The 22625-nt window shown below is 39.3% G+C and overlaps 1 protein-coding gene across 2 annotated transcripts in view; it reads right to left on the minus strand.

Annotated features, from left to right (window-relative positions):
* Positions 1–22625, minus strand: part of SMURF2 (SMAD specific E3 ubiquitin protein ligase 2) — a 63489-nt gene that overhangs the window by 4127 nt on the left and 36737 nt on the right. For both annotated transcript variants that reach the window (XM_051635259.1, XM_051635258.1), the window contains 14 exons: positions 22158–22223; positions 18237–18321; positions 16857–16940; positions 15330–15532; positions 15074–15158; positions 12206–12364; positions 7815–8025; positions 6199–6302; positions 4608–4722; positions 3999–4177; positions 3387–3524; positions 3042–3162; positions 1489–1690; positions 64–139 (listed from right to left, as the gene is read on the minus strand). In XM_051635259.1, the coding sequence (XP_051491219.1) occupies positions 64–139; positions 1489–1690; positions 3042–3162; positions 3387–3524; positions 3999–4177; positions 4608–4722; positions 6199–6302; positions 7815–8025; positions 12206–12364; positions 15074–15158; positions 15330–15532; positions 16857–16940; positions 18237–18321; positions 22158–22223 (1828 nt within the window). The remainder of the gene's footprint in view (positions 1–63; positions 140–1488; positions 1691–3041; positions 3163–3386; positions 3525–3998; positions 4178–4607; positions 4723–6198; positions 6303–7814; positions 8026–12205; positions 12365–15073; positions 15159–15329; positions 15533–16856; positions 16941–18236; positions 18322–22157; positions 22224–22625) is intronic.

Raw genomic sequence — 22625 nt, forward strand, 5'->3', positions numbered from 1 at the left:
AATACAGAGACAGAAAATTGGTCTTAATCTAAATATCACAACAGAGACCTGACAAGGTCTTACCAGGTATGAGCTTTCGGCAGGTTGTTAGTGCTGGCATCGATCTGGTGTATTGTAAATAGTCGTGGGCCTGCAGCACCTGAAAATCCAGAACAGATCTCTACTGCTACTGTATTGCACGATAGGAATTTTTTTCCTTGCACCGTAACAACAACAAAGTAACTGAAACCACAAAAAGAGAGTAGCTATGCACAAAGAAAGCTGACATCAGAAACAGGCAGGAAAAAACTTAACACTCTCAGTGCCTATCAGATGGATAATTGAAAGATAAACCACAACAGCACTAATAAGGAGGAATAAAATACTTCTTTTTACACAGTGCACTATATAATTCCAACAGTTCTTAATTTAACTTCTCAAGCTTTTTGTATCTGTCCCCGTTTTGTAACAGGTAGAGCCCAATTCCATTCAAATTCAATAGGAGAGTCACAATATCAGCTTCTTACAATTTTGTTCAAATTAATCTGCCTACACAGAGCTCCCCTTGCTCTCTGCTGAAGAAAACAGACTGCAGCACAGCAGTCTTACAGACGTAGTCTACATTAAAGATTTCACCAAGGTCAGAAGAGGTTACAAATGCCCTAAACCTTAGCAAAAGTGGAATTATTGCCCGAGCAGACTAACCATAAAGAACATAATCCACAGGGTCAGTCTTTCTCATGGGGACTCTTTGCTGCTAAAGAAGAAAGGGAGCCTGTTGTGTCAGTACAACTCGGTCTAAAACCTGACAACCTTCCTGTTCAAATCTACAGGAAAGCAATAATGAAGAAACAGATTTCTACAGCAACTGGCTTTTGTAGGTGGCAGCTGTCACCACAGCACTTACTCTCGGAACATTTTCTGTTAAAATGGCTTATGGTCAATGTTTCCCCTGGGCAGTTTTCTCTTGTCTTGTGAGAGGATAAAATAGGGGAGGAGCTATTGTGTTAAGAGAGCAGCACAGTTTGCAGCCAGAGATGCTACAACAGACACCCAGAGCTTTGGCTGGACAGGTCGGTCATTAAGGTGATTGTTTCCGATGCCTGTGATTATGTGGCTCTTAAAGGAAAGCAGTCAGCATCCCAAGAACGCTGCAGGTTGGTGTTTTCTGGTCCCAGAGATGTCCAGATGAGGGGGGCTTGTAAAAGTCAGAAATTAAAAGACAGGCTTCCAGTAAAAAACACAAGGAGAACCCACCAAAATCTCAGCTGATTAGAACTTCTTGCCACAGGAGGAAGTGCATAATTGAAACAAGGAGTCATTTACAGCTGAATAACAAGGTAATAAACACACAAAAAGAGACTATTGTGATTGTTCTTCAGCAAACCATTAAAAATCTCTCTTAAAAAGTCTCACTGCAGCCAACCAGCCTCATTTTCAGCTACTGCTTCTGTGATGTTTCCTACTGCTTCACCAAGCACAGGCATTTGCATTTTGGAGAAACCTTACCTTGTAATGCCTTGAAGCCCTGCAGAGGCACTCTGGATGAGCCAGTCACAAACTGGAGAAGTCGAGCCCTCCTCTCTTCATCAAAAAACTCCACAGCTTTCCAGAACCATTTCACAATGTTGCTGTCTGGGGTACAGTGTTTTAACCTAGTATTTGCCTTCCAGTCATTCACATCAATTTTTCCCAGTCCACAAATGATGAGCTGTAAATTTAAAATACAAGTATTTCATCACTGATCGATACAAAAATTGGTTTTGGAGCTAGCCCAATTATGAATAACTGATATGGCAAAATAAACTGATTTTATACCAAAGGCAAATTATAACCTCTCACTAATCTGAAGCAATGGAGAAATAGAACTTTTCTTTTTTTTTTTAATCTTAACTTTGTACACAATCAATTTTTTACATGGCCTCAATTCAAAACTAAAGAGCTTATGAAATGGGTGATATGAAAAATTCTTGACCTGTCTATTAAATACCAGAAACACAGATTCCACCTATGTGTGAAAGTGCATCCATAATTCACATCTGAACTTGGCACAGCTGAGGGTGTAGTCTGCCTGGTCCATCTCTGGACCCTCAGAAGAAATCTTGCTCTTGTCATACCACACATGCAGTACAAATCAGACTGCTCTCCTGACAAAGAGCTTTCAGTGCTTCCAAAAAGGAGATGGACAATGGATCAGTCTAAGCTCAGCAGGAATATTACTATAAAGACATCTTCTGGTGACCAAGAACACTGGACCTTCCCCCCATTCTTATTCTGCAACTGCAGAATTACTCTGGGTTAAGAGTATGGCTGGCTCACTGTGGCTGAATGTTCAGGAGAAGAGAGGAGCAAGCAGTGACATTCTAGTACAGTGAACCAAAGAAAGCATGAATAATTTACCTTATGGCAAAAACCTCAGTTCCACAGCTAACAGACTATATATATTAGATTTGAATTTTAAAACAAGCTTGGGATCTATGGGATTTGCCTTGAGAGGATATTGTTTGGATGCTGGTCTTGATGTTTCGTAGCACATTTTTTAGTGACACCACCAGACAGCACCTTTCCTTATGCTGTATTTACAGGGCCAATTTACTCTGGCATAACTCAGCTCTGCAAAACCCCACAGCTGCCTGACTCCAAAGTCAGCAGGGTGCACTGGAAGGGCTGGGAGCAAGTGGTGGGAGTGACAGACTATTTTCCTGGCAGTACTGAATTTATTATCATGAAACCGCACCATGAGAAACATGCACCATCACCTCAGCTGCAGTAATGGGCTCTGAAACCACCCAAGGTCACTGCAGTTACTTCTCAGTAGGTTCAGGTGGGTAGAAGAGGCTCTCCTACCATTTCTGCACCTTGAGAAACACTCTCAGTGGAAGGCACAGGCAGTCTCAGTGACTGTGTGACCTGGTAACCTCTTACGCTGTGTTTCTGGCCATAGTGCACCTGCAAACCCCTGAAGCACTGGGGACACAACTCAGCAGTTACTCAGTCTCAGAAGAATGCCTCAGGCTTTTGCTGTTACACTTGACGACATAACGTAACATTAGTGTACTGACCTCTAACTCCTTCTCATCAAATGTCTTCAGCAGATGTTGTGGGATTACTTCATTAAATCCCTTCTGTAGAGCCAGAAACTGAGCTTCAATTCCTCGTAAAAATCGCCAGTTTACATAAAGTCTGCAAGCAAGTGAAAACTGGTTTTGTGAAAGATATACTCACATGCAATAAACCTGCAATTTATCCAGCCAAAGAAACAGCCTTACTGCCAGGAACACACCCCCCACCACCACTGCACTGCCACTCAGAAAAAAAACCCAGTAACACAGCTCTGTCCACTGCTTCAAATAAGTAAGAGTTCCTCCTAGGAAATATAAAAACCTTTGGCATCGATGCTGATGTACCTGACATACTCCTTTTTGTTTTCTTCTGTCACTGGGATGCTCTTGCCATTGGGTTTCAGCTCGTGCTGAATGATCTCCCCATATGCATTGTGCTCCACACAAAACGTGTGGTCCAAGACGCCCGTGATATCGTTCTCACTGAGGGAAAGACATGAGAGACTCAGTGAAAACATTCTGCACCTTTATTACAGCCATAATATCTCTGGCAGATATCACCATTTAGTTTTTTCAAAAGCATTTCAAATCACTGCTTGGAAGCAAAAGGTGACCAAACATTTTTACTAGGTTATATTTTAAAACCATTATCAAAATTTCAATGTTATATTTTAGTAATATCTTACTGTTATTAATAGGCAAAATTAATTAAAATGGATGAACTGCACATTTTACAGCTCAGTAATAGTTTACACCCCCACCCCAGTCCCCAGATTTAAATACCTTGAGAATATTAAGCCACTAAAGAAGCTGAATTGTGCAAGAAAGATGTTTCTTAAATCTGCCTGAGCAGGAGATGAATATATACTTAATTTCTTTCAGCTGAATTTAGTAACTTTATCACAGGTTAACAGAGACAGAATTCTAACATTGTAAGATACAACACACAGTACGTACAGTATCCAGACCAAGCTGTTATGAAGATCAGGGTCAACCAATTCCATATCATCCAAAGTAATTGGCTTCCCTAGCAACTGCTTATAGAAAGGCAACGTGAAGCCCCCATCAATGTAGTGTCCATGAAACACAGCCATCCCCATGATCCGTCCCACAAAATGGAAATAGGATAAGTGTTCCTGGAATTGAAAGAACAGACTGAGCCATTCAGCTAAATAAAACCTCCAGGTTGTATCTGCTGATTATGAAATACAATTTCAATACAAATCAAATTAAAAAAACCCAACATAGAGCTTTTAGTTTTGTTTGTTTCTTTCTGTCCACAGCACACCGAGTATATTGCTTGCAGTCCAGAAGTCTTACTACCAAGAAACAAAATAAACTTAATTTCTCCCAAAGGAAACATAAATCAACATCTTAGAGAAAATTAAGAACACATTTGAGAAGTTTCTTTGATCAGTACTAAAAAATAAAGGGTGTTATTGCACAAATTCAGTCTCTAGCAATACTAATGTGAGAATTAGGTTCTTAAGTCTAGAACACTCTCCAGATGTATTTGATTTCTGGTCCCAAAATGCTCATTTGCAGGACTCATGTCACCAGTCCTACCGGGTTGACTGCAGAGTCTGGGTTGATCTGCAGTGTGTAGATGTCATCTCGGGAATACTGGAAGAGACCATAGTATGGGTTCAACATCTCGTGTGACAACAGGTAGAGCCACTCCCTGAAGAAATTAAATTATTGTGCATGTTAGACAAACACATTCTCACACCCAAAATCTTCTCAAAATAATAATTTTTTTTTTTTTAAATCTTACTGTTAAACATAACGGTGCAGAAAGTTCTCTCTTAAAATGCTGAGAGAAGGCTGAAATCAGAAATATTTTTACTGGCTCAGTAACTGCTCAGCACCTGACAGCTGACCTATTTCCCAGCTTTCCAAGGTTTTTCTCCAGTTAGTTGTTTCCAAGAGAGTTTGACTATGATTCTCCTTCATCCACTATGCACTAAGACAAGATGTACCCTACTGACTACAGAGATCTTCCAATCAAAGCTTTTAATACAAATGGTCTTCAGGTAACAGATATTTAAACTTTTAAAAGTTTTAATTAAATGTTCACAAATCAGCAAATAATGGTCTAAGAACTGGGAAAACATTGGTAGCACTTTGGAGCTTGGTCTTCTGTATTTATGTCTGGCAGATGGCAAAGGCTCCACAGGGTACAGACTAAAACCCAAACCCACAGTGAAAAATACTAGCAGATAGCTTTGAAAAATGCTGCAGTAGCATCTGTAACTTCTTTATTTTGAACACTATTAGTAGTGCTTGATTAAACAAGACTGTTTTACTAATTATGGCTCATTAGCATGTTCAAATATGGAGGAATGGATGAAGTGAACACTATTGGCCATTTGCAAACTCATGAGGACATGTGCAGCCCAGGTCCCAGAGGTTTCCTGCCATACAGACTGGCTGTTCAGCCTTGTCCTCTGGAATTAAAACTAATGGCAAAAAAATGCAATGTAATGCAAACACTGAATACTCCTAAATGAGTCAACACTCATTTGGAGAAATTAGATCCCCGTGCCAGAGGTGGAGAGCATTTTCAGTTAAGTAAACCAGCATCTGTGCAACTGGCCTACAATTCCTAACAGTGTTTTAAAACATGAAGGGTATCTCCATGCAATCAATAAATGTCACTTCTTCTAAGCAAGGGAAAAACAATCTTAGACTATTGACAGATTTTAGTTGCCTACTAACTGCTAGTTTTTAACATTTTGCTTCAGAGTGATCACTTGCAATAAAGCCTATGTTTTTAATCCCAGGTTCTGCCAAAAAGCAGAGTATTTAGTGATATAAATTCTCAGATGCTCACACTTGACTAACTGAAAAAATATGGTAATTTAACAGACACCAAAAGCCTGTCTCACATGCATGATGGACATCTGGTTCTATTTTTATGTATTTACATGCATTTTGAGTTATTTACCATAAATTAGTTCATTTTTGATGCAGTTTTTTCTTTAAAAGACTATTTGAAAATACATTCTTCTGACATACGATCTGTTACAGAAGTAAATATAAATAAAAATAATGGAGAAATAAACAGGGCTGATACTCAGCTGGTTTAGGATTCAAAGGAGAGGGGCAGTTGGTGGGGTTGGGGTGCAGGGGGAAAGACAGAGGACAGATTGTTTACCTGGCAACACCTCCATAATCAAGGCCTTCCTCCCCACGAAATTTTATCATTAATCGTTTCCACAGGTCTTTTGGCCTCATCTTCATGACTTGCCTGTAGGATTCCTGGAAACACAGAACACTTTATTTTATTAACTGCTATTTACAGACGAGAAACTATGACTGTTTATTAGAAATGAAGGGAGTCTCAGACTCCCCAGTCCAAAGGGGATACTGTTAAAGGGGATACTGTTTTCCTAGATATTAACTACTGTTCCTCAATCACAGACTGCTATTTAGCTTTCTACCAGTGTGACAGCACTTGTCAAATAAAACAGATACATGAGAAAAACCACCTTCTGTTAAATTTCCAGACGTGTAGAGTCATCAGAACATTCTCTCATTCTCATACAACTTACAAAAAAAATCTGTGTCATTAAACTTCTTTAGTTTTGCATAAAGGCTCACAATGTTTGTAGTCTGAAAAGCAAACTTCTACTCTGGGATTAACACGTGCAAACCTTCAGGAAGTATCTCAAGAACAAAAAGCATCAATGCCATCCCAGTAAAACTCCAGAATTATTCCTCAGTCAGTGGAACTTCACCAAGAAAGCACAAAAGAAAGCTGAGAGAGGCAAAATTAAGGCTTTTTTTTTTTTAGCTAATTAAACAACAAAAGTCTAGTTTATATTTATGTCCAGTATTGGCACCCCTAATTTTGGCTTTGCAGAAGGGAAGAGATAGGTGTGCCTGGGACTCAACACATTCAACTTAGTTTTCAGAACAAGAACATAGTAATTTTTGCTGCTGTAGAGCAGCCTTTCCCCACTTTCCTTCTTAGTCGATTATGAAGTGATTTGACTGTCTCAAAGGGAAGACCAACACCAATCTTTCTTGGCTGGAAAAACTGTGACAACACAGTGGGGCTATCAAGCTTGTGGGTGGGGTAGAAATGCAATAGGGATGGGTGGGATGGGGGATAAAGTTCTCAAGGAGACAAGACTGTTCTGCAAAAAAAAGCCAATGAATTATAACTGCATTTAATCAACTCAGCAGACTCACAAAATAAAATGCAGACATCCCACTGTGGGCACTGCCGGTCATTTAGAAGGCTGACAATTTATAAAATTGGTCTGATTCTTAAAATAAATAAAAATCAAGCAGAATTGAGATGGATGCTAAGCAATCCACACTCCAAAGATGAAGGCTAATCAATTTTACTGAAGTTACAACAGATCAATGATTATTAATAGTGGTTTGGTTTTCAATTTGTAACATTCCCTCTGTAACAGACATTAGCATTCCTATATCCCAGGACGAGGTGAGACAGGATCTTCAAACACATGAAGTGCTTGGACTCCTTTCTCAGTCCCTCACACAGCCTGTATATCTCCAACCACAGGGAAAGCTTTCCTTCTTTTTCTTCTTCTCTACAGGGTAAAAACACCTACCTTAAGTACACACCTCTTCTTAACACTCCCTTGAAACCCCCTCTCTTCCCATTCACCACAGGTAACATTCCATCTTTATCTCCAGCCTTCAAGATTTAATCTAACTGAACGACTTCTTCAGATAGTCACGAACAACTGCCCTCTCCTTCCCCTCAGTGTTAAGAAATGGGTCAAATTCTCAAATTACCTCAAAAATTTCTTCCCTGGAGACCTCAATACGACAATGGCCAGCCTGGGGTTGCTGCTGTGACAGCTCCTGCCTCAGGATCTTCAGCTTCTGCACCAGGTCTCGCTTGTACCTGGGCACAGTCAGACACTCTGCCTCGTCGGGAAGCTGACACAGGGACACCACCTGCTGCTGCTGCTGGTGCTGCTGGTCCTTCAGCTGGTTCTGGCGGCTAGAAACAAACACACAGCTCTTTGCAGGTATTCTGACTGATACATCCCCCTCTCTTCTTCACATGTTTCTTCAGGGTTAAGCCTTGGTAGCTAAATTATTTTCAATTTACTACGGTTATTACTTTGATTGCACAAAAACGTCCAGATTCACTAAAAAATAAACTCAGAGGGATTTTATCCTGACTCAAGACACATGCTTCTGTCTTTCCTGGCAACTCTCAGTTACTTTTAGGGTTTGTTACTTCTATGAGTACTACTCTACAAAGTATGTAAAAGGTTACAGCACTATATAATGAGGTATTATCCACACAATTTTACTACCAAGCTGCTGACACTGAATTTCTCAGATACTGTTTCCATACTTCCCCTGCGTGTTTTCCCTTCCTCCATTTTAAAATTCAGGGACCTGCCAAACACTATGCCCCTAATCTACAGTCAATACCATAGTCTGTTTGAAATGGCTTGTCTGAAAAAGAGTAAGCTTACAAAAAGATGTTTGTACTGGCAGCTTGGCAAGGACCTTGTCCCTTGTACCTGGCCTAGTCTGGACCACAGGAATGTGGGAGTTCACATGTAACTAATTGGCACAGATAAACAAGTATTTTTACTAGCAATGCTCAGAGATTTTCTTACTAGAAAAAGTAAATTAACCATGTTGCAGAGATGTCCTCTCTTATGTCATTTCTTGTACACACTAAGTGGATATTTTTATGGCTTTTCTGTACGGCATTTCCAAACAACATGAAAGAAACCATCAGAAGAACATCTCTGTGAGAAACATATGAGAATACCCTAAATGTACTGAATAAATAAGAGAGGTTACAATTAAGAACATTTTCCGAGGGAATGCTAATAAATGGGCTTTTTCACCATCAAAGACTAAAAAATACCAGATTAAACCAAACACAGTTTTAACATATTTTAAAATTTCAGCCTGCTGTCTGTTTTGGAACAAGGTCTACTAGAAAGCCCTCCAGGCCAGCCAAAACTCACCTCCCTGGAGGCTTTCACCACAGGAACATTCAGAATTGGCAATTAAAAAAGGGGCTGGGGAGTTCTCAGTTTGCCTTGTGGTTCTGACAGTTATTCTGTTATTTGCAAACCTTCTATTTAAAGCAATTCTGCACAAACCTCCCTCAAGGGCAACTAGCACCAGGTGAGCAGGAATTCTTTATCAGTGCTCTTACAAGCCTAACATTTAGAAAATCGTGCAATGGCAAACACTGTAGATCACTTCAGCAATAACTCAAAGCTTAATTATTAATAATAATACCTCTTTATTCCTTGGCTTTAAGGAAGGAATAATGCACAGAAATCCTACTCATTACTATGCCCTAAGATGCAGAATTCTGAAGTTAGCTTAATTTATGTAATTAGCTGCTTTGTTGTTTGCTTCTGTTGGTTTTTTTTACCTTTAATCTCAAGATGATCACATTGGTCTTCCAATAAACAAGTTCTTTGAAGCCATTTCCGAGAAACCAAGTCATTACAATAATTTACAGACACACTCAATGTGATTTCAGACTATGGCTCTGTGTCATTTGTTCTGCAGGCATGATAATTTCTTTTCACTTGCAATTAGTTTTAAACAGGAATCCCACTTAAAACTGTATTTACTTGATATACAAGTTAGGGTAAAATCATTGTTCTATCTTCTGAGCTTTCTAATTCCGTAAGAACAGCATGCAGAGATATTCCTGTATTTATCTACCAGAGAAGGTCATAATTATATACTAAAGTGAGCACATGTTCATGCTACATACTTTTGTACTATGAGAGTACAAAAGACACTCCCTGACACACAGAGCTAGTCAGTGTCAAAGAAAACAATCTCTGAAATGAGCATGCATTTAATATCTGTGCATCAAATTAATCCAATCTAAAATGGGGCAGTGCTAGGAGGAGAAAAATAAAATGCCATCTTCCATATTAGGTGAAAAATTATGAATGCAATATTAGCTAAACAATCTGCAGTGCTTCGAGTAATTAAATTTGATTTCTTAGTTTGTTTTCACAACTGAATGACCATGCCTGACTCTGTACAGTGCTGTAAGGACAGAGCTAAGCACTTTTGATGTGCTATACTAATTAAAACCCATCACAAAGTCTTGGCCAATGTTTTAAAACAGAACTGGGTAACAACTTTGATTATTTTCATAACTTACAATGTCATCACTGGAGTAGCAAACTGTTCTAGTCAGCACAAGAGAAAAAAGTCAGTATCACTGAGAGTAAACCTTTTATTAAGGCTTTGAACATGAAACTATCACATCCATCCCACCCAAATACTAAACTCAGATAATTTACAAAATGACAGGCCTAAGGCAAACTACTTTTTTTTTTTTAAAGAATAAATAAGGAGGTGGGCTTAAGGGGGGGGAAATGCTTTCACAGATCCTGTTCGGTGCATAAAAGAATAAACACCAGAAAAGATTCATCAGGCAGCAGACTTTGCTGATGACACTGTTGGTCGAATTTCTGAAATCCTTCCCTAATGAAACACAGATGTACAAATGAAAAACTGTGCACACTGCAGTGGTACTTTAAAGTTAAAGAAATGCAAAATGGTTTTGTGATTCTGGGACTTGAAAGTCCACGTGGATTTTCCAGGTAACTAAACTAGCTGTGTGTTTGTCCTCCACAATACACGTAGATCGAGCCACTATGACCCCACTGCCATTTATAAGCAAACCTACCTGTGAAGGACAGGTTTTCAAATATAATCCAGATAACTGAATTTTCTACATTTTAAGAATTACACTGCTGTAGCTAAGAGGGTGTGATATTTTTCTTCGGGTAAAATACCTAAATCTGAATTAATTTAATGAACTGTTCTGTGCTTCAACCCTGATCATGCTCTTCCACCCACAAGGTTTTTTTCAAGATCATGTTAATTTGAAACTAGCCATGTAAATTCAGCTAAAATTCGTAACTTGTTTTAAATTAAAACAAACAAACAAAAACAACCAACAAAACACCACCTCAAAAAACAGAAGTATATGGATGATGGGAGCTTATCAAAGTAGTGTAATACACACATACCTACCCACTTATTTCTCTAAACAAAATACATATTTGCCAATATTTAGACTCTTTTCCCTCTTGGGTTGTTAGTTCAAATGTGTATTGGGTAAAGTCCAGCCAGCTTTTATGTGTTACACAAAAGAGATGCTGACCTCCTGGACATTACTTTCCATTCCTTAATTTTGTCTTTTCAGTGCTTGTTTCCCATTATTCTTTCCTTCAGTTTTTAGTTCCCAATGATTCACTTCCTTAAAAGGACTATTCCTCCTACTTACTCCTTGCCCAGGGCTGCACGGCTTTCTAGCTAACTAACTCCTCATTGTTTCTTCAACTTAACACCTACTCAGTACTTAACAGGCGTTTCCCAAGAGTATTAAAAGGTGTTAGTAGGAGAAACAATAGAGTCTCACTCTCAAATAGCTTGGACAAACTGATAGCCATGTCTACACAAAAAAAAAAAAAGGAAGTTTTTGTTTGCCTTTTTACTTCCATTTTTTAGTAGAAAATACCCCAGTGTGAAGGGAGTGCCTAGGGAATAAAAACAAGAGCCAGAATTCTTTAGTTTCCCCTTTTCTGGTAAAAAGTGCAATATGAAAACGTGGTATCAAAACGCTAAGAAAATACATGCTTTCTATTTATTATTTTTTGTTTAAAATCCGAGTTTAATTATTGGGGTCTTACTTTGAGAACATCTCAACTAGTCTTACTCTAAAACTGAAGGAAGAAGCTGAATTATTTCTCCCTTGTAGCAGCTGTGCCTAACCCATCAGTACTTCACACCACTGGCAATGGTGCATTTTATAACAAGTTCTCCATAATGGAAAGTAGCATCAAGTACAAAGAATGGGAAAGAAACTGTCTGTCATGCTGTTAGGAAAAATTCCACGGGGCAATCTTTTTCACCGGACAGCACTTGCTCTCCCCCTCCCACCCCCCTCCCAGCTCCCTGGGATGCTTCCCCCAACTCCCGGCATCACAATCCTCACATTCCTGCCTAAATGCTGCTAGGGAAGTTGTTAGTGTGGTGAAGAACAGGCTACTATACTTTAAATACTACTGAATGGCAGAATACACCTCGATACAAAGCCTAGCACCCTCAAGAGTCCCTTCCTTTCCTCTGTGCCACTCAACACGTGCTGCAGACTCTGGACTCACTTTAAGACTAGATGCAGGTTAGCAGAGAGCCGCGGATCTGTAAACTGCGTTGTCCTGTTGTTATGGTCAACAAAATAAACTCTGCCTGTTGCTGTATTTCGGATCTCCCATCCAGGAGGCAGTGGACCAAGCTCTTCACAATTGATGTTGCTAAGATCCCTGCGAAAACAAATATAAAATGAAAAATACCTCAGCATTTGGCCTCCTAGCCAAACAAGCATAAATGTAACAGAACAATTCCATGAAGTCTGAGAAAATGTATTGTTTCAGAAACTCGATCTGTTCAGCTGGAATCTCTGCTCCCAAGGTGCAAGCCCACCAAAGAGAAAACACACACCCCAGAACACATGCTGTGGGGGAAAAAAAATTCTTATCAAATAACCTTCATTTTTACAAACTAACTTCAGCTGTTAAATTAATACAGGCTTAAAACAAAAATAAAGACCATTGCCATATTTGCCAAAATGGAATTGCAGTTCTGACAGAAAACATTTTTTAAAACAACATTAGTCATGTAAGGAACTCTGAATCACACTTTAAAAACTCCTACAAAACAAAACTGTTTCTGAAGAGTTATACTTTCCATGAAGAATTACGCATGGGATACATGTGTACAGCTCAGGTGGTTTTGCCCCAAAACCTCAAGTGCCAGTGGGAAGCAAACAGCTCTCTAACAAAAGAATTCAAATAAAATATTGTATGAACAATGACTCAGCTCTGCAGTGAGCAATGCAGAGATAGCTTAAGGGGTCTCAAGAAAATTCTGCTGAAATTAGAAGGTGTGGATTCATTCCAGAGGTTAATTTAAAACAAACATTAGACTTCAAAACTACCCTGACTGTTTTTTTATGTAGATAATTCACTCCTCAGATACCTCACACTGTCAAGTGCTGCTCTTTTTAAAGGTGCAGGTCATCAGATCTTCCAGTGTGATGCGAGTTGAGGGCAGGAAAGAGCTGAGGGGCAGAATGGCTCAAAAGGTGCCATCTGCAGGGACTCAAAAGGCTGAGAAACCACTAATGGAAATACAAGGCACTGGGATTGAACACCTGCTGCTATGACCCACACACACACACTGCTGCTGAACTGTAGAGCTTATTTTCATTAACTAAGTGGCTGTGGCATATTAGCATAAAAATACAATATTCTTTAGAAATTACAAACTCTTCATGCAAACAACTGGATTTTGTTCTCAGAGATGCTCATGCAGCTTCTGCTGCCACACCTAAGGGCAGCACTAACCTAGATTTTGTACAGAACTATTACAATGCAAACTTAACAACTGTATCTTAATCTTTTTTTTAGAGAAGCCTAATTTCTAGTTTTCTATAGTACACAAGTCATGGGAGCAAAGACTTCCTAAGGCACCACTCGAGTCTACAGATAACGCACCACACCATATTCTTGTAACACAAGAGGAATAACAACAACAAAAGTCTAACTTGAAAATGCAGTGACATTATGGTCATGAGGCACTTTATCCTTCCCAGGATATCCAAAACTCCACTTCCATGGGAATGCACACCAGCAGCAACTGACAAAGTTGCTACAATTCTCATAAATGCCAACACTGGCTGCCAATTTCAAACTACTCACATCATTTTACAACACTATGCACAAGACTTCAGGAGGCAAATAATTTTCAAGTGTTTCTTCTTTTTTAAAGAAAAAGGAGAAGCTAACAAAATTTTCCCTGTTATCATTTTTTTCCTTTCAAACATCAGGAATAATCGTGTGTACAACCATGTACAATATGTACACGTGTCACATAATTAAGGGCACCAAACTAAAAGGGTAGGTCAGAATTATTTTCTCCTAAGAGCTGAGAACAGAAACAGCTATTTGAGTATCTTAGTAACAGGTCAGTCTCAGATTCTCTGCCTGTTTGCCTCTCTCCCCCAAATTCTTTCTCATTTATATGTTGCTAATGAGATGCTTGAAAGCATATACATAATTGCTCTAGGAATATCCATGTTAGAGTATTATAAAGAAAATTAGTATTTATTTCTGCTCTGCAACAGAAAACCTGCTATAAAAAAGTCTGTGCCTTTTTAGATGTTTGCTACCACACTCAAATGGAAAAACTCCTTTTTTTTCCCCCAAAAAACCATGATCCTGACACTTCAAACACAGCTCACCACTTCAGCTTTCAGGCTTTTTATGATCCAGTGTCTCTAATTAGTTTATTTAAAATGTACCAAGTTTCCCATCCCTTGAGTAAGTTACATCTGGTAGTCTGAACATGGGACAGTAATTTTCACATACAAGTAAATTTAAGTTCATTTGATGAGCAGACTGTAGTTAACTCCAGTGAACTAGAAATAGAGTGTCTATACATACAAGAAGCATCCACTAGATTTTCCAGGTTATCCTGTGTCTGCTCCTCCACCAAGAAGGATCACATTTGTCTAGCCTATTTATCACCAAGTTTGCTCTCCATAAATACATGCTGCCAATTTCTCAGGTCTTGTTAACTTCCTAAACTTGATTAAAAACCAAAATCAACCCAGTTTTCACTGAAGCATCTCAATAAATGTATGTTTTTCAAAGTGCTCAGATCCTATTTTTTGTTTTCATTATTTTGCAGAATATTAAAACCTGGACTTGGCTATAATTCACATACAAAAACTAGGATCAGTTAACTCTACCTGTTTTCAAAACAATGCTAATTTATTTCTTGATTCTCTATCTGTGCATTAAAATAACAATTTGAAGAACAGAGAGAAACTTATTTTGATGAATTACTTGTTATAATTGTGTATTAGGGACCAAGAGCCTGAACTATAACATTAGACAGAGAGAACTGAGGACAGTACTACTTCAACCGTTTGGATTTGATACCTGAAGCCTATTTCCATAATTTCTTACCTAGGTACTCTTGGATCATGCCACGTGCTGACACCAGTCTGAGTATGCAGAAAATAGACCTGACCTTGCTGAGTTGTTCTTTGCTCTGTGAAATAAAAATAAATTAATAACTATAAGAAGAAAAAATGCAATACAAAAACTCACAAAGACCGATTTCCCCAAACTAAGGAATCAAACTCATTTTGCATACGAGAAGCCACAACCCATTTTCACAGTTTCTTAGGAGACATACAGTTAAAAATTTGAATTTACATACCATATCCTTCAGGTAAGTCAGGAGGAGTGTGCAAGTGTGTCCTGCTCATGTAATTTCTGTGCCTTTGTGACCTGACTCTCCTCTCGGCCAGCCGGGGATCCGCCGACTGCCCGCAGGTTGCACCGTTTGTCCCTGTGATTGGAGTGTTCTCATCCACAAAACAGCTCAGGGGTCTGCCTGGGCTGGAGTATTCAGATGCTGGCCTGTGGGGAAGAGGGTGGGAATACCATTGCTGACTGGACACTGGGATACACAGCAAGCTGCCCGGAAGTATCATCTCAGGGCACTCAGGAAATCTCTGTGGCGGGCAGAACTGAGCAGTTGATTGTCAAGCAGGAATCTCCACGATGGGCAGAAAGCTGCTGTTCTGCACTCACTGGATCATCCCAGAGTGAGTAGTAAACATCCTCATCTACCTTAAGGTCTAACCTGACACTTGGTATATGATGCTGTCAGATCAAGATCATATCACATGTTCACGTGAGCAGTTCTCACCTTCAATAGAGTGCTGAGAGTATATGTATTTTATTTAAATGAGCAGCACACAGCCTAAACTTTCTCACCTTGCCTTCATATGGCTGAGGAAGTGACCAGGCCTTGTTATTCCTTCTAATTTTTGAGGAAGGTTATTAGGTGAGGGTGGTGAAAAGACAAAAAACAGTTGCTCTTGAGAGCTTGACTGCAAGAGGAAACACTGAATTATGTGGTTTTGTATCTCAGTATTGCTTTCAAAAGGATTTAAAATGGGTTAAAGGAGGATTGATAAGGATGCAGGGAAACCCCAAAAGAAATTCTATATTTTGCGCTTGTTTTTCTACTGTAAATGTGCCTAGAGCTTAGAGTATTTTAACATACCAGGAAAAATACAGCTAAACTAAAAAGCTGCTCAGTACCTTCACTCACTCAAAAACTGCAGATATGTATGAGAGCTGGCAGCATTAACAGTACAGATTATTTAAAGTCAAATATATCCATACAGAGAATAGTTTATTGAGAACTGAAGAGAGTCTGCAGACTCAGATGGTCTGCAGAAGAGTCTGAAAAACATGCACTGTCTACAATCCAGGTGACAGCAAAACTGGTTGGAGGAGCAGCTTTGCAAGACATATCTATGGTTCTTAGAAAAGGTGGTGGTCACAATTTCAAAATACAGTCAGTAACAATCAGCTTTAAAAGTTCTGGATTACATGGTCATAGCATGCACATAGACAACGCCTGTCAGCAATTCACAATCTCTTTTCTTCATCTCTTGCAATGTCTGCACATTTTAATGTCTGTATTTATCAAGCTCTACAAGAAAACAAAGATGCTAGTATTAGGGGAGGAACAAAACCCAGTCAGCGTGATTCTTCCAAGTTAAATATTAGGCAGACTGAAGGAGTAGGAGGAGTAGGATATTAAGAGGAAAAAAAAGCACACAGCATTTGTAGACTCAAAAGAATGTTGAATACCCCTGTCAGAGCCACTCAGAGTGGCTTGTGCTCAGCAAGCGAGCTCCATCACACAGTCTCCTAAGTGATGTCTTACCGTGTTGGTCGCTCCCACTGAGTTGTTCGTGTGATGTGATTTAAATACTGGATCCTTCCAGAAGCAGTTCTCCGCTCCTCCCACCTTCAATTCAGACATTGAGAGATAAGGCAATGAGTGGTATTTCCAGGAAACCAGGGCACAAAATGTTTCCACCATAAATGCCAACTCAGGAAGACTTACACGATTATGAATCATGTTCAGCTGAACAAGGGAAAAGGAAACAACTGAAAGTTCAACTCAGAATTGATTTTACATATTTTTCCCTTGGAACCAGGCATATCATTAACAGTATCACACCTTCATGTTCAATAAATATTTGGATTCTAATGAAATCCAAATAACCATGTAAGGAAACTTCTTGAAAACATTGTGTTTAACATTGCACTTAACTTTTTTTGACCACTGACCCTAGTAAGTGCTTTCATAGTATCTTCATGCACTACTTGCTTTGTTTAAAAGTCACCTTCAAATAACATGACTTTTTAATTATTATTACTTTTGCACTCCAAACTACACTAGGCTATCCAGCTAGCTTTGCAGTTACACAGTTAAGTAAACAATATTTATACAATGAACATTTTTAAGTGAAAATTTTAAAGCATCTTCAAAAATGTTTTTGACTTCTCCAGATTCCAAATTAACAAAAGAATGCTGGTTACACCTAGATGATAATTTATGTTTTAAAATTCAGCATCTGACAAATCAGTTTCTCCTGTCTTTACCTGCCAAGAACCACATTCAGAAGGTCTTTTTGCTCTGAAAAAGTTATTGACAGCATCAGAACCTAAAACAGAGCATTTTTCATTTTCATTTGCAAAACTGTTTAAGGTGTTAATGATGTCATTAACTCTCACAGGGGCAAATCAAAATCCTAAACCCAGCCTTTGGCAGGTAAACACAGCAAGAACTCAGGCTCCATTAGCTTTTCCAATCACATTTCCTTCACCATGATTTACATGGAAGAGGAAGTGATGCATTTTAATACCAGCGTATGGCTTGGCACAGCACCGCACAATTCAGCCAGGCCCACGTGCTCTCTCCCTTGCTACAAAACTGCTATATAGATGAGATCAGTTTGCTGGCTGTGATCTAACATTGTATTAGTTTATCAGTTCTGTAATTTGAAAGACACGTTTTCTAATGTATTCACTCATATATGCCTTCTCCTGTTTCCAAGAAGAGACAAGACAAGGGTCAAACTACTAACTCTTCTGTGTAGCCTGGCTGGCTCATCTCCTGCTCCTAAAGGCAAAATTGTAGAACACTTCAGTGCAAATATAAAAATAAACTAGACTCTTTGTTCACTGACTTCTCATTACTGCAAAAGTCTGCTGTATGAGCTGTATTTGTATTTACATGACAGAGATGTCAGCTTACCCATCTGGTAAATCATTATCAAATAACCGACTGCAATCCACAACTTGTCCTCCTGTGCCTATTCGGTCTCTCGACTGAAGACTTACTATTAAGATAATAAAAGAATTATTAGAGATATGACATCTGAATGCAAATCACAGCTATATTTGAAAGAGAAAGGGTACAACTTGGAGGACTAAGCTGAGTGTTCTTCAGATTTTTCTCCTCACAAATATACAGAAATAGCATGTGTTTTCATACAGGTAACTCTCTACACATTAACTCAAAAAATACAGCCTGAAGAACATGAATACAAGTTAAGGCAGAAAAAAGAAATGAATTCTGAGGCTGTCCTTAGCTTTTCTCTGTATGAGACAGACTGTGACACTGGTCTGGTGGCAGCAGGGTGGCCAACCTCACACATGGCTGGGGCAGCAAGCGGGACGGCGCCAGTGCCAGGCTTGCTCTGCTGGGAATGGGAGAACTGCTTGTAGAAAGACCCAAAATAGGGAATTCCTGCATGATTTTGACTCTTACTTTACGCGTTTTGTGTGCACGTGGGATTCATACACACACAAAATCAGGCAAAACTTAATTGCTGGAAGCTCTACATGTTTGGTTTAGTGGCTACTTTCAAACTCCAGTGGTAAGAAGTCAAATGCAACTCACACACAAAGCACCCTGAAAAGCCCTTACTGCCCTCAGCAAAACTGTAGTGCTTTTGTTTGTTTTGTTTTACATGTTACACTGTAATGGATATTTATGCCTGAAGCTTTTGTGGAACAATTAAGAAAACAAAGATTTATTTTTTTGGTGTAGCTTTTGTTCCCAGTATCATAATTTGCAAGTGTCCAATCTGATAATTTATGACACTTGTGTTCCTGTGGGGTTTGGGTTCTTTTTTTGATGTTTTGTTTTGCCTTTAACAATAAAACTATTACTTAAAAAGCTAGATACGTGCTGTGGCACACATTTCTTGAGGTAGCATTATTGCACCTCTGGACAACTGGCTTCAAGTCCTATTTATGTGTGCACTGAAACAAACTTACAGACCTACACCACACAACCGGGCTTTTGTCGAGATCACAAGGTTTGAAAAGATGCAGTAGGAGAGGCAGGTTTTGCCAGAGAGTCCAAATTTTCAACAACATGTTTTGAAGTTTAGGATTCTGGGCCTCCAACAGACCTACCCAGGGAGCCCTGCAGTACCTGCTTGCTTTATTCCTAATCAAAATTAACTCCTAGTCTTCCATGAACACTAACATTACAAAGCCAGCTTCCTAGATCAAAAGACACCTTTGATTTAACTTCAACCAAAGCAAAATCTTAGATGATGTATTTATTCTGCAACAAACCCACCCATTACAAGCTCACCCTGTTGCATGTAGGCAAGGTCTGGCAAGCAACACACACAGACAAAAGTGAAACTAAACAATTACCTCCTCTTTGCCTATGTGAGGACCAAAATTTGTGCACAGCTTCATTTTGTAATGAGTAACGGCTCATTTTTTTCTGCACCGCCACATCAGAAATGACATGGTGGCACAGAAGAGAGCTGCAAGATTAAGACACAGTTCAGGTGCCTTTTGCATCCACTAGTCACAAGAGTCCCTTTTCTTCCCCCCTTTGAAGATAACCCCAGGTATTTAAGACAAAGATCCCCTTGCTCCCTGTCCCAAATTATAAAGGCTTACCCACTGTGCACTTTATCTGTAAGGTCATAATCTGCTGAAGGTATCCATGACATTTTAATATTGTTGTCCAACCTTGCACAGCCTCTAAATGCAAGCCAGCTCATCATGAGAAGGACTGAGAGTGTTTTTGTAATTTATTCTGTCTTCTTTCTTACTTTCAATCAAGATTTCTCCACCATATAGCTACTGCAGTGGAATTACCTAGTTTTACTCAGGCTCATTCACCCATTCAACAAAACTGCATTAGTGAAGAAAGATTAAAATATAAGGAGATTAATAATGACAATTTCAATTAAAAAAAGACAGGAGTCTCTGGAATCTTACCAAGGATGCATTAAATTAAACCACAGCCATGACTGAGGAAGCCTGACCTTGCTGATGATAACAGCAGAAAGCAGAACACACAGATTTGCTCCAGTCTCTGCTCTGACCTGAAAAGCTGTGTTCTTTTCTAGGTTCTCTGCACCATCCAGCAGCTCCTGCTAATTAGAGACACCCCAGCAACTCCTGCTAATTAGAGAAACCCCAGCAGCAGGATGAAAAGGCTAAGGCTGCTTTGGCTATTCCACTTCTCATGATCACATCAGGTTAACCCAACTGGTCAGTTGAGTTTATGCCTGCAATACTGACTAGTTATCTCTGACAACTAGTTATCTCTGAGGTGTATTTGCCATGCCCACACTGCACAGTATTTGCCCCAGGCTTCCCTACTGGCATCCCAACAGCCTTGAGACCTGTCTGCTTTGGGGTTTTTTGGCTTGTTTAATTCATGCCAGCATTCTCCAGCCACGATGACAAGGATGCATGTTGCTTACTCTGGAGGGCAGCATGAGAGCACATCATGGTGTGAGGGCACAGTCCCTCCCAACATCCTATCTCAAGGACTCCTATGAGCAGAGTGGGTCTCTGCTGCCTGGAGCAGTCCCTGAACAAGCTCTCCTCAAGCAGACCTGTGTTTTCTCTTAAAAAGGAACCCCACAAAAAGAATTGCATGCATCAAGCGTGGATAATTGGGGACCAGGGAGCAAAAACAGGAAGCAAACCAAAATGGCAACAAAATGCACCCTAGAAAAATGACTGTTTTATCCTTTACTCTTCTGTGCAAGCTCACATGGAAAATCTAATATTCAAGAATGGTCTGAAGTGTCAGCAGTGCACTTACAATTCCACATTTCTACCATCATTTGACTCTCCTGTGCCACCTCACTCTTACCTTAACACTGTGCAAACACTTGCAAATCAGATGCTAGACAGATGGTTAAAGAAACATAAAGAGGTAAAGTCACAGGTATTATTCAACAGAGCACTTTGAGGAAATCAAACAAACACACTGAAGTCCTTATTTGCTGACTGATATTTCAATAGTTTTCCCTGGCTGACCAAACCAGAATGCTGTTTGAGTATTATACCTGAACTAGGAACTGAACATAAAACTGAATATGCAAATTCACTTTTCTTTTCTCCATGTTCAAATATTCTCATTAACATCTTGCCATAAAAATAAAGACCTCCTTATCCCAACCAACTTTTTTTTTTACTAAAGTGACCCACTAGACAGATTGCCTTCTGAAACAACTGACAATGCACCCAAAAGTGTGTTTATGAAGAGAGTGTGTGTGGAGACTTATTTTTCAATTTATGAGCTTTTTAATTCTTAAGTGATTTAAGGTTTATGAGTTCGCAGAAAGACAAAGCACAGGTACAGAGATTGGTGACAGACTTGTTAATAACCCGCAAAAATGCAAAATTAATTGACCCAGTAATCCCAGACAACAACTCACTTCTGTTACAAGAGGTTTTACCTTTGTGAAAAACCAACTGGAACTCTCAACAACCAAGAAATTTGAAATTTGTACTCAATTTTTCACTAGTTCAGGCTCAAATTGTCACTATTCTTTACAGTGAAATTAAAATATTCTAAACAACTTTTGTATTATGTATGGTCTTATCTGCCCCAACACTTACCATAATGTTGGGTGGGGGAGTGTTTTGGGATTTTTTTGGGGTGGTTTGGGTAGTGAGGTGTTTTTTTCTTTTGTCCTTTATTTGGGTTTTTATTTGCTTTTGGTTTTGCTTTTTTAATTTTTATTTTAACTCTCTACATACCCACTTCCAGCTTCAAGTCCAAATGGCTCTGGCACTGGATACTGAATTTGATATACAAATAAAAATACAAAAAACTGACATCTAGGAAGGTTGCTTCTATAGCTACTCTTAAGCTCCAAGAGAACAAAAGGATTTTACTTACCTACTATCTGTCCTCTAACAGTATCATTGTCATTTGGCCCAAGCTTGCACAGATCCAACCTCTGATCTATGAAACAAGGACACAAAGTGTAAGTCACACAATATTTTGCTGCTTTTGAAAGGCACACTGAAGTGTGCCTACCAGGAAAAAATTCAGCCCAGTATAAGACAGTGAGGACTTCAAGAGATTGGGGAAGGGAAGCAAAACTCTAGAAGTCTTCAGCTAAGACGTAATTTTCCTATCATTTCAAATCAGAAAACTAGATCACATAAAGTACCTTTAACATTTTTCCTACTTTACAAAGCTCTATGGATGAGTAGAAATTTGCGTGTCTCAGGTGACCGTAAGAAGTGTTTTGAACACTCTCTCCCCTTGTGGAGCCCAACCACTGTCACAGTGCCCCTGCAGTTCAGCACTGCTAGCACCTTGCTCACCTGCAGAGCAATCCAGGTGTTTTGCACTGAACTG

This window comes from Apus apus, chromosome 17 (assembly GCF_020740795.1).
Source record: "Apus apus isolate bApuApu2 chromosome 17, bApuApu2.pri.cur, whole genome shotgun sequence".
Classification (NCBI taxonomy): domain Eukaryota; kingdom Metazoa; phylum Chordata; class Aves; order Apodiformes; family Apodidae; genus Apus; species Apus apus.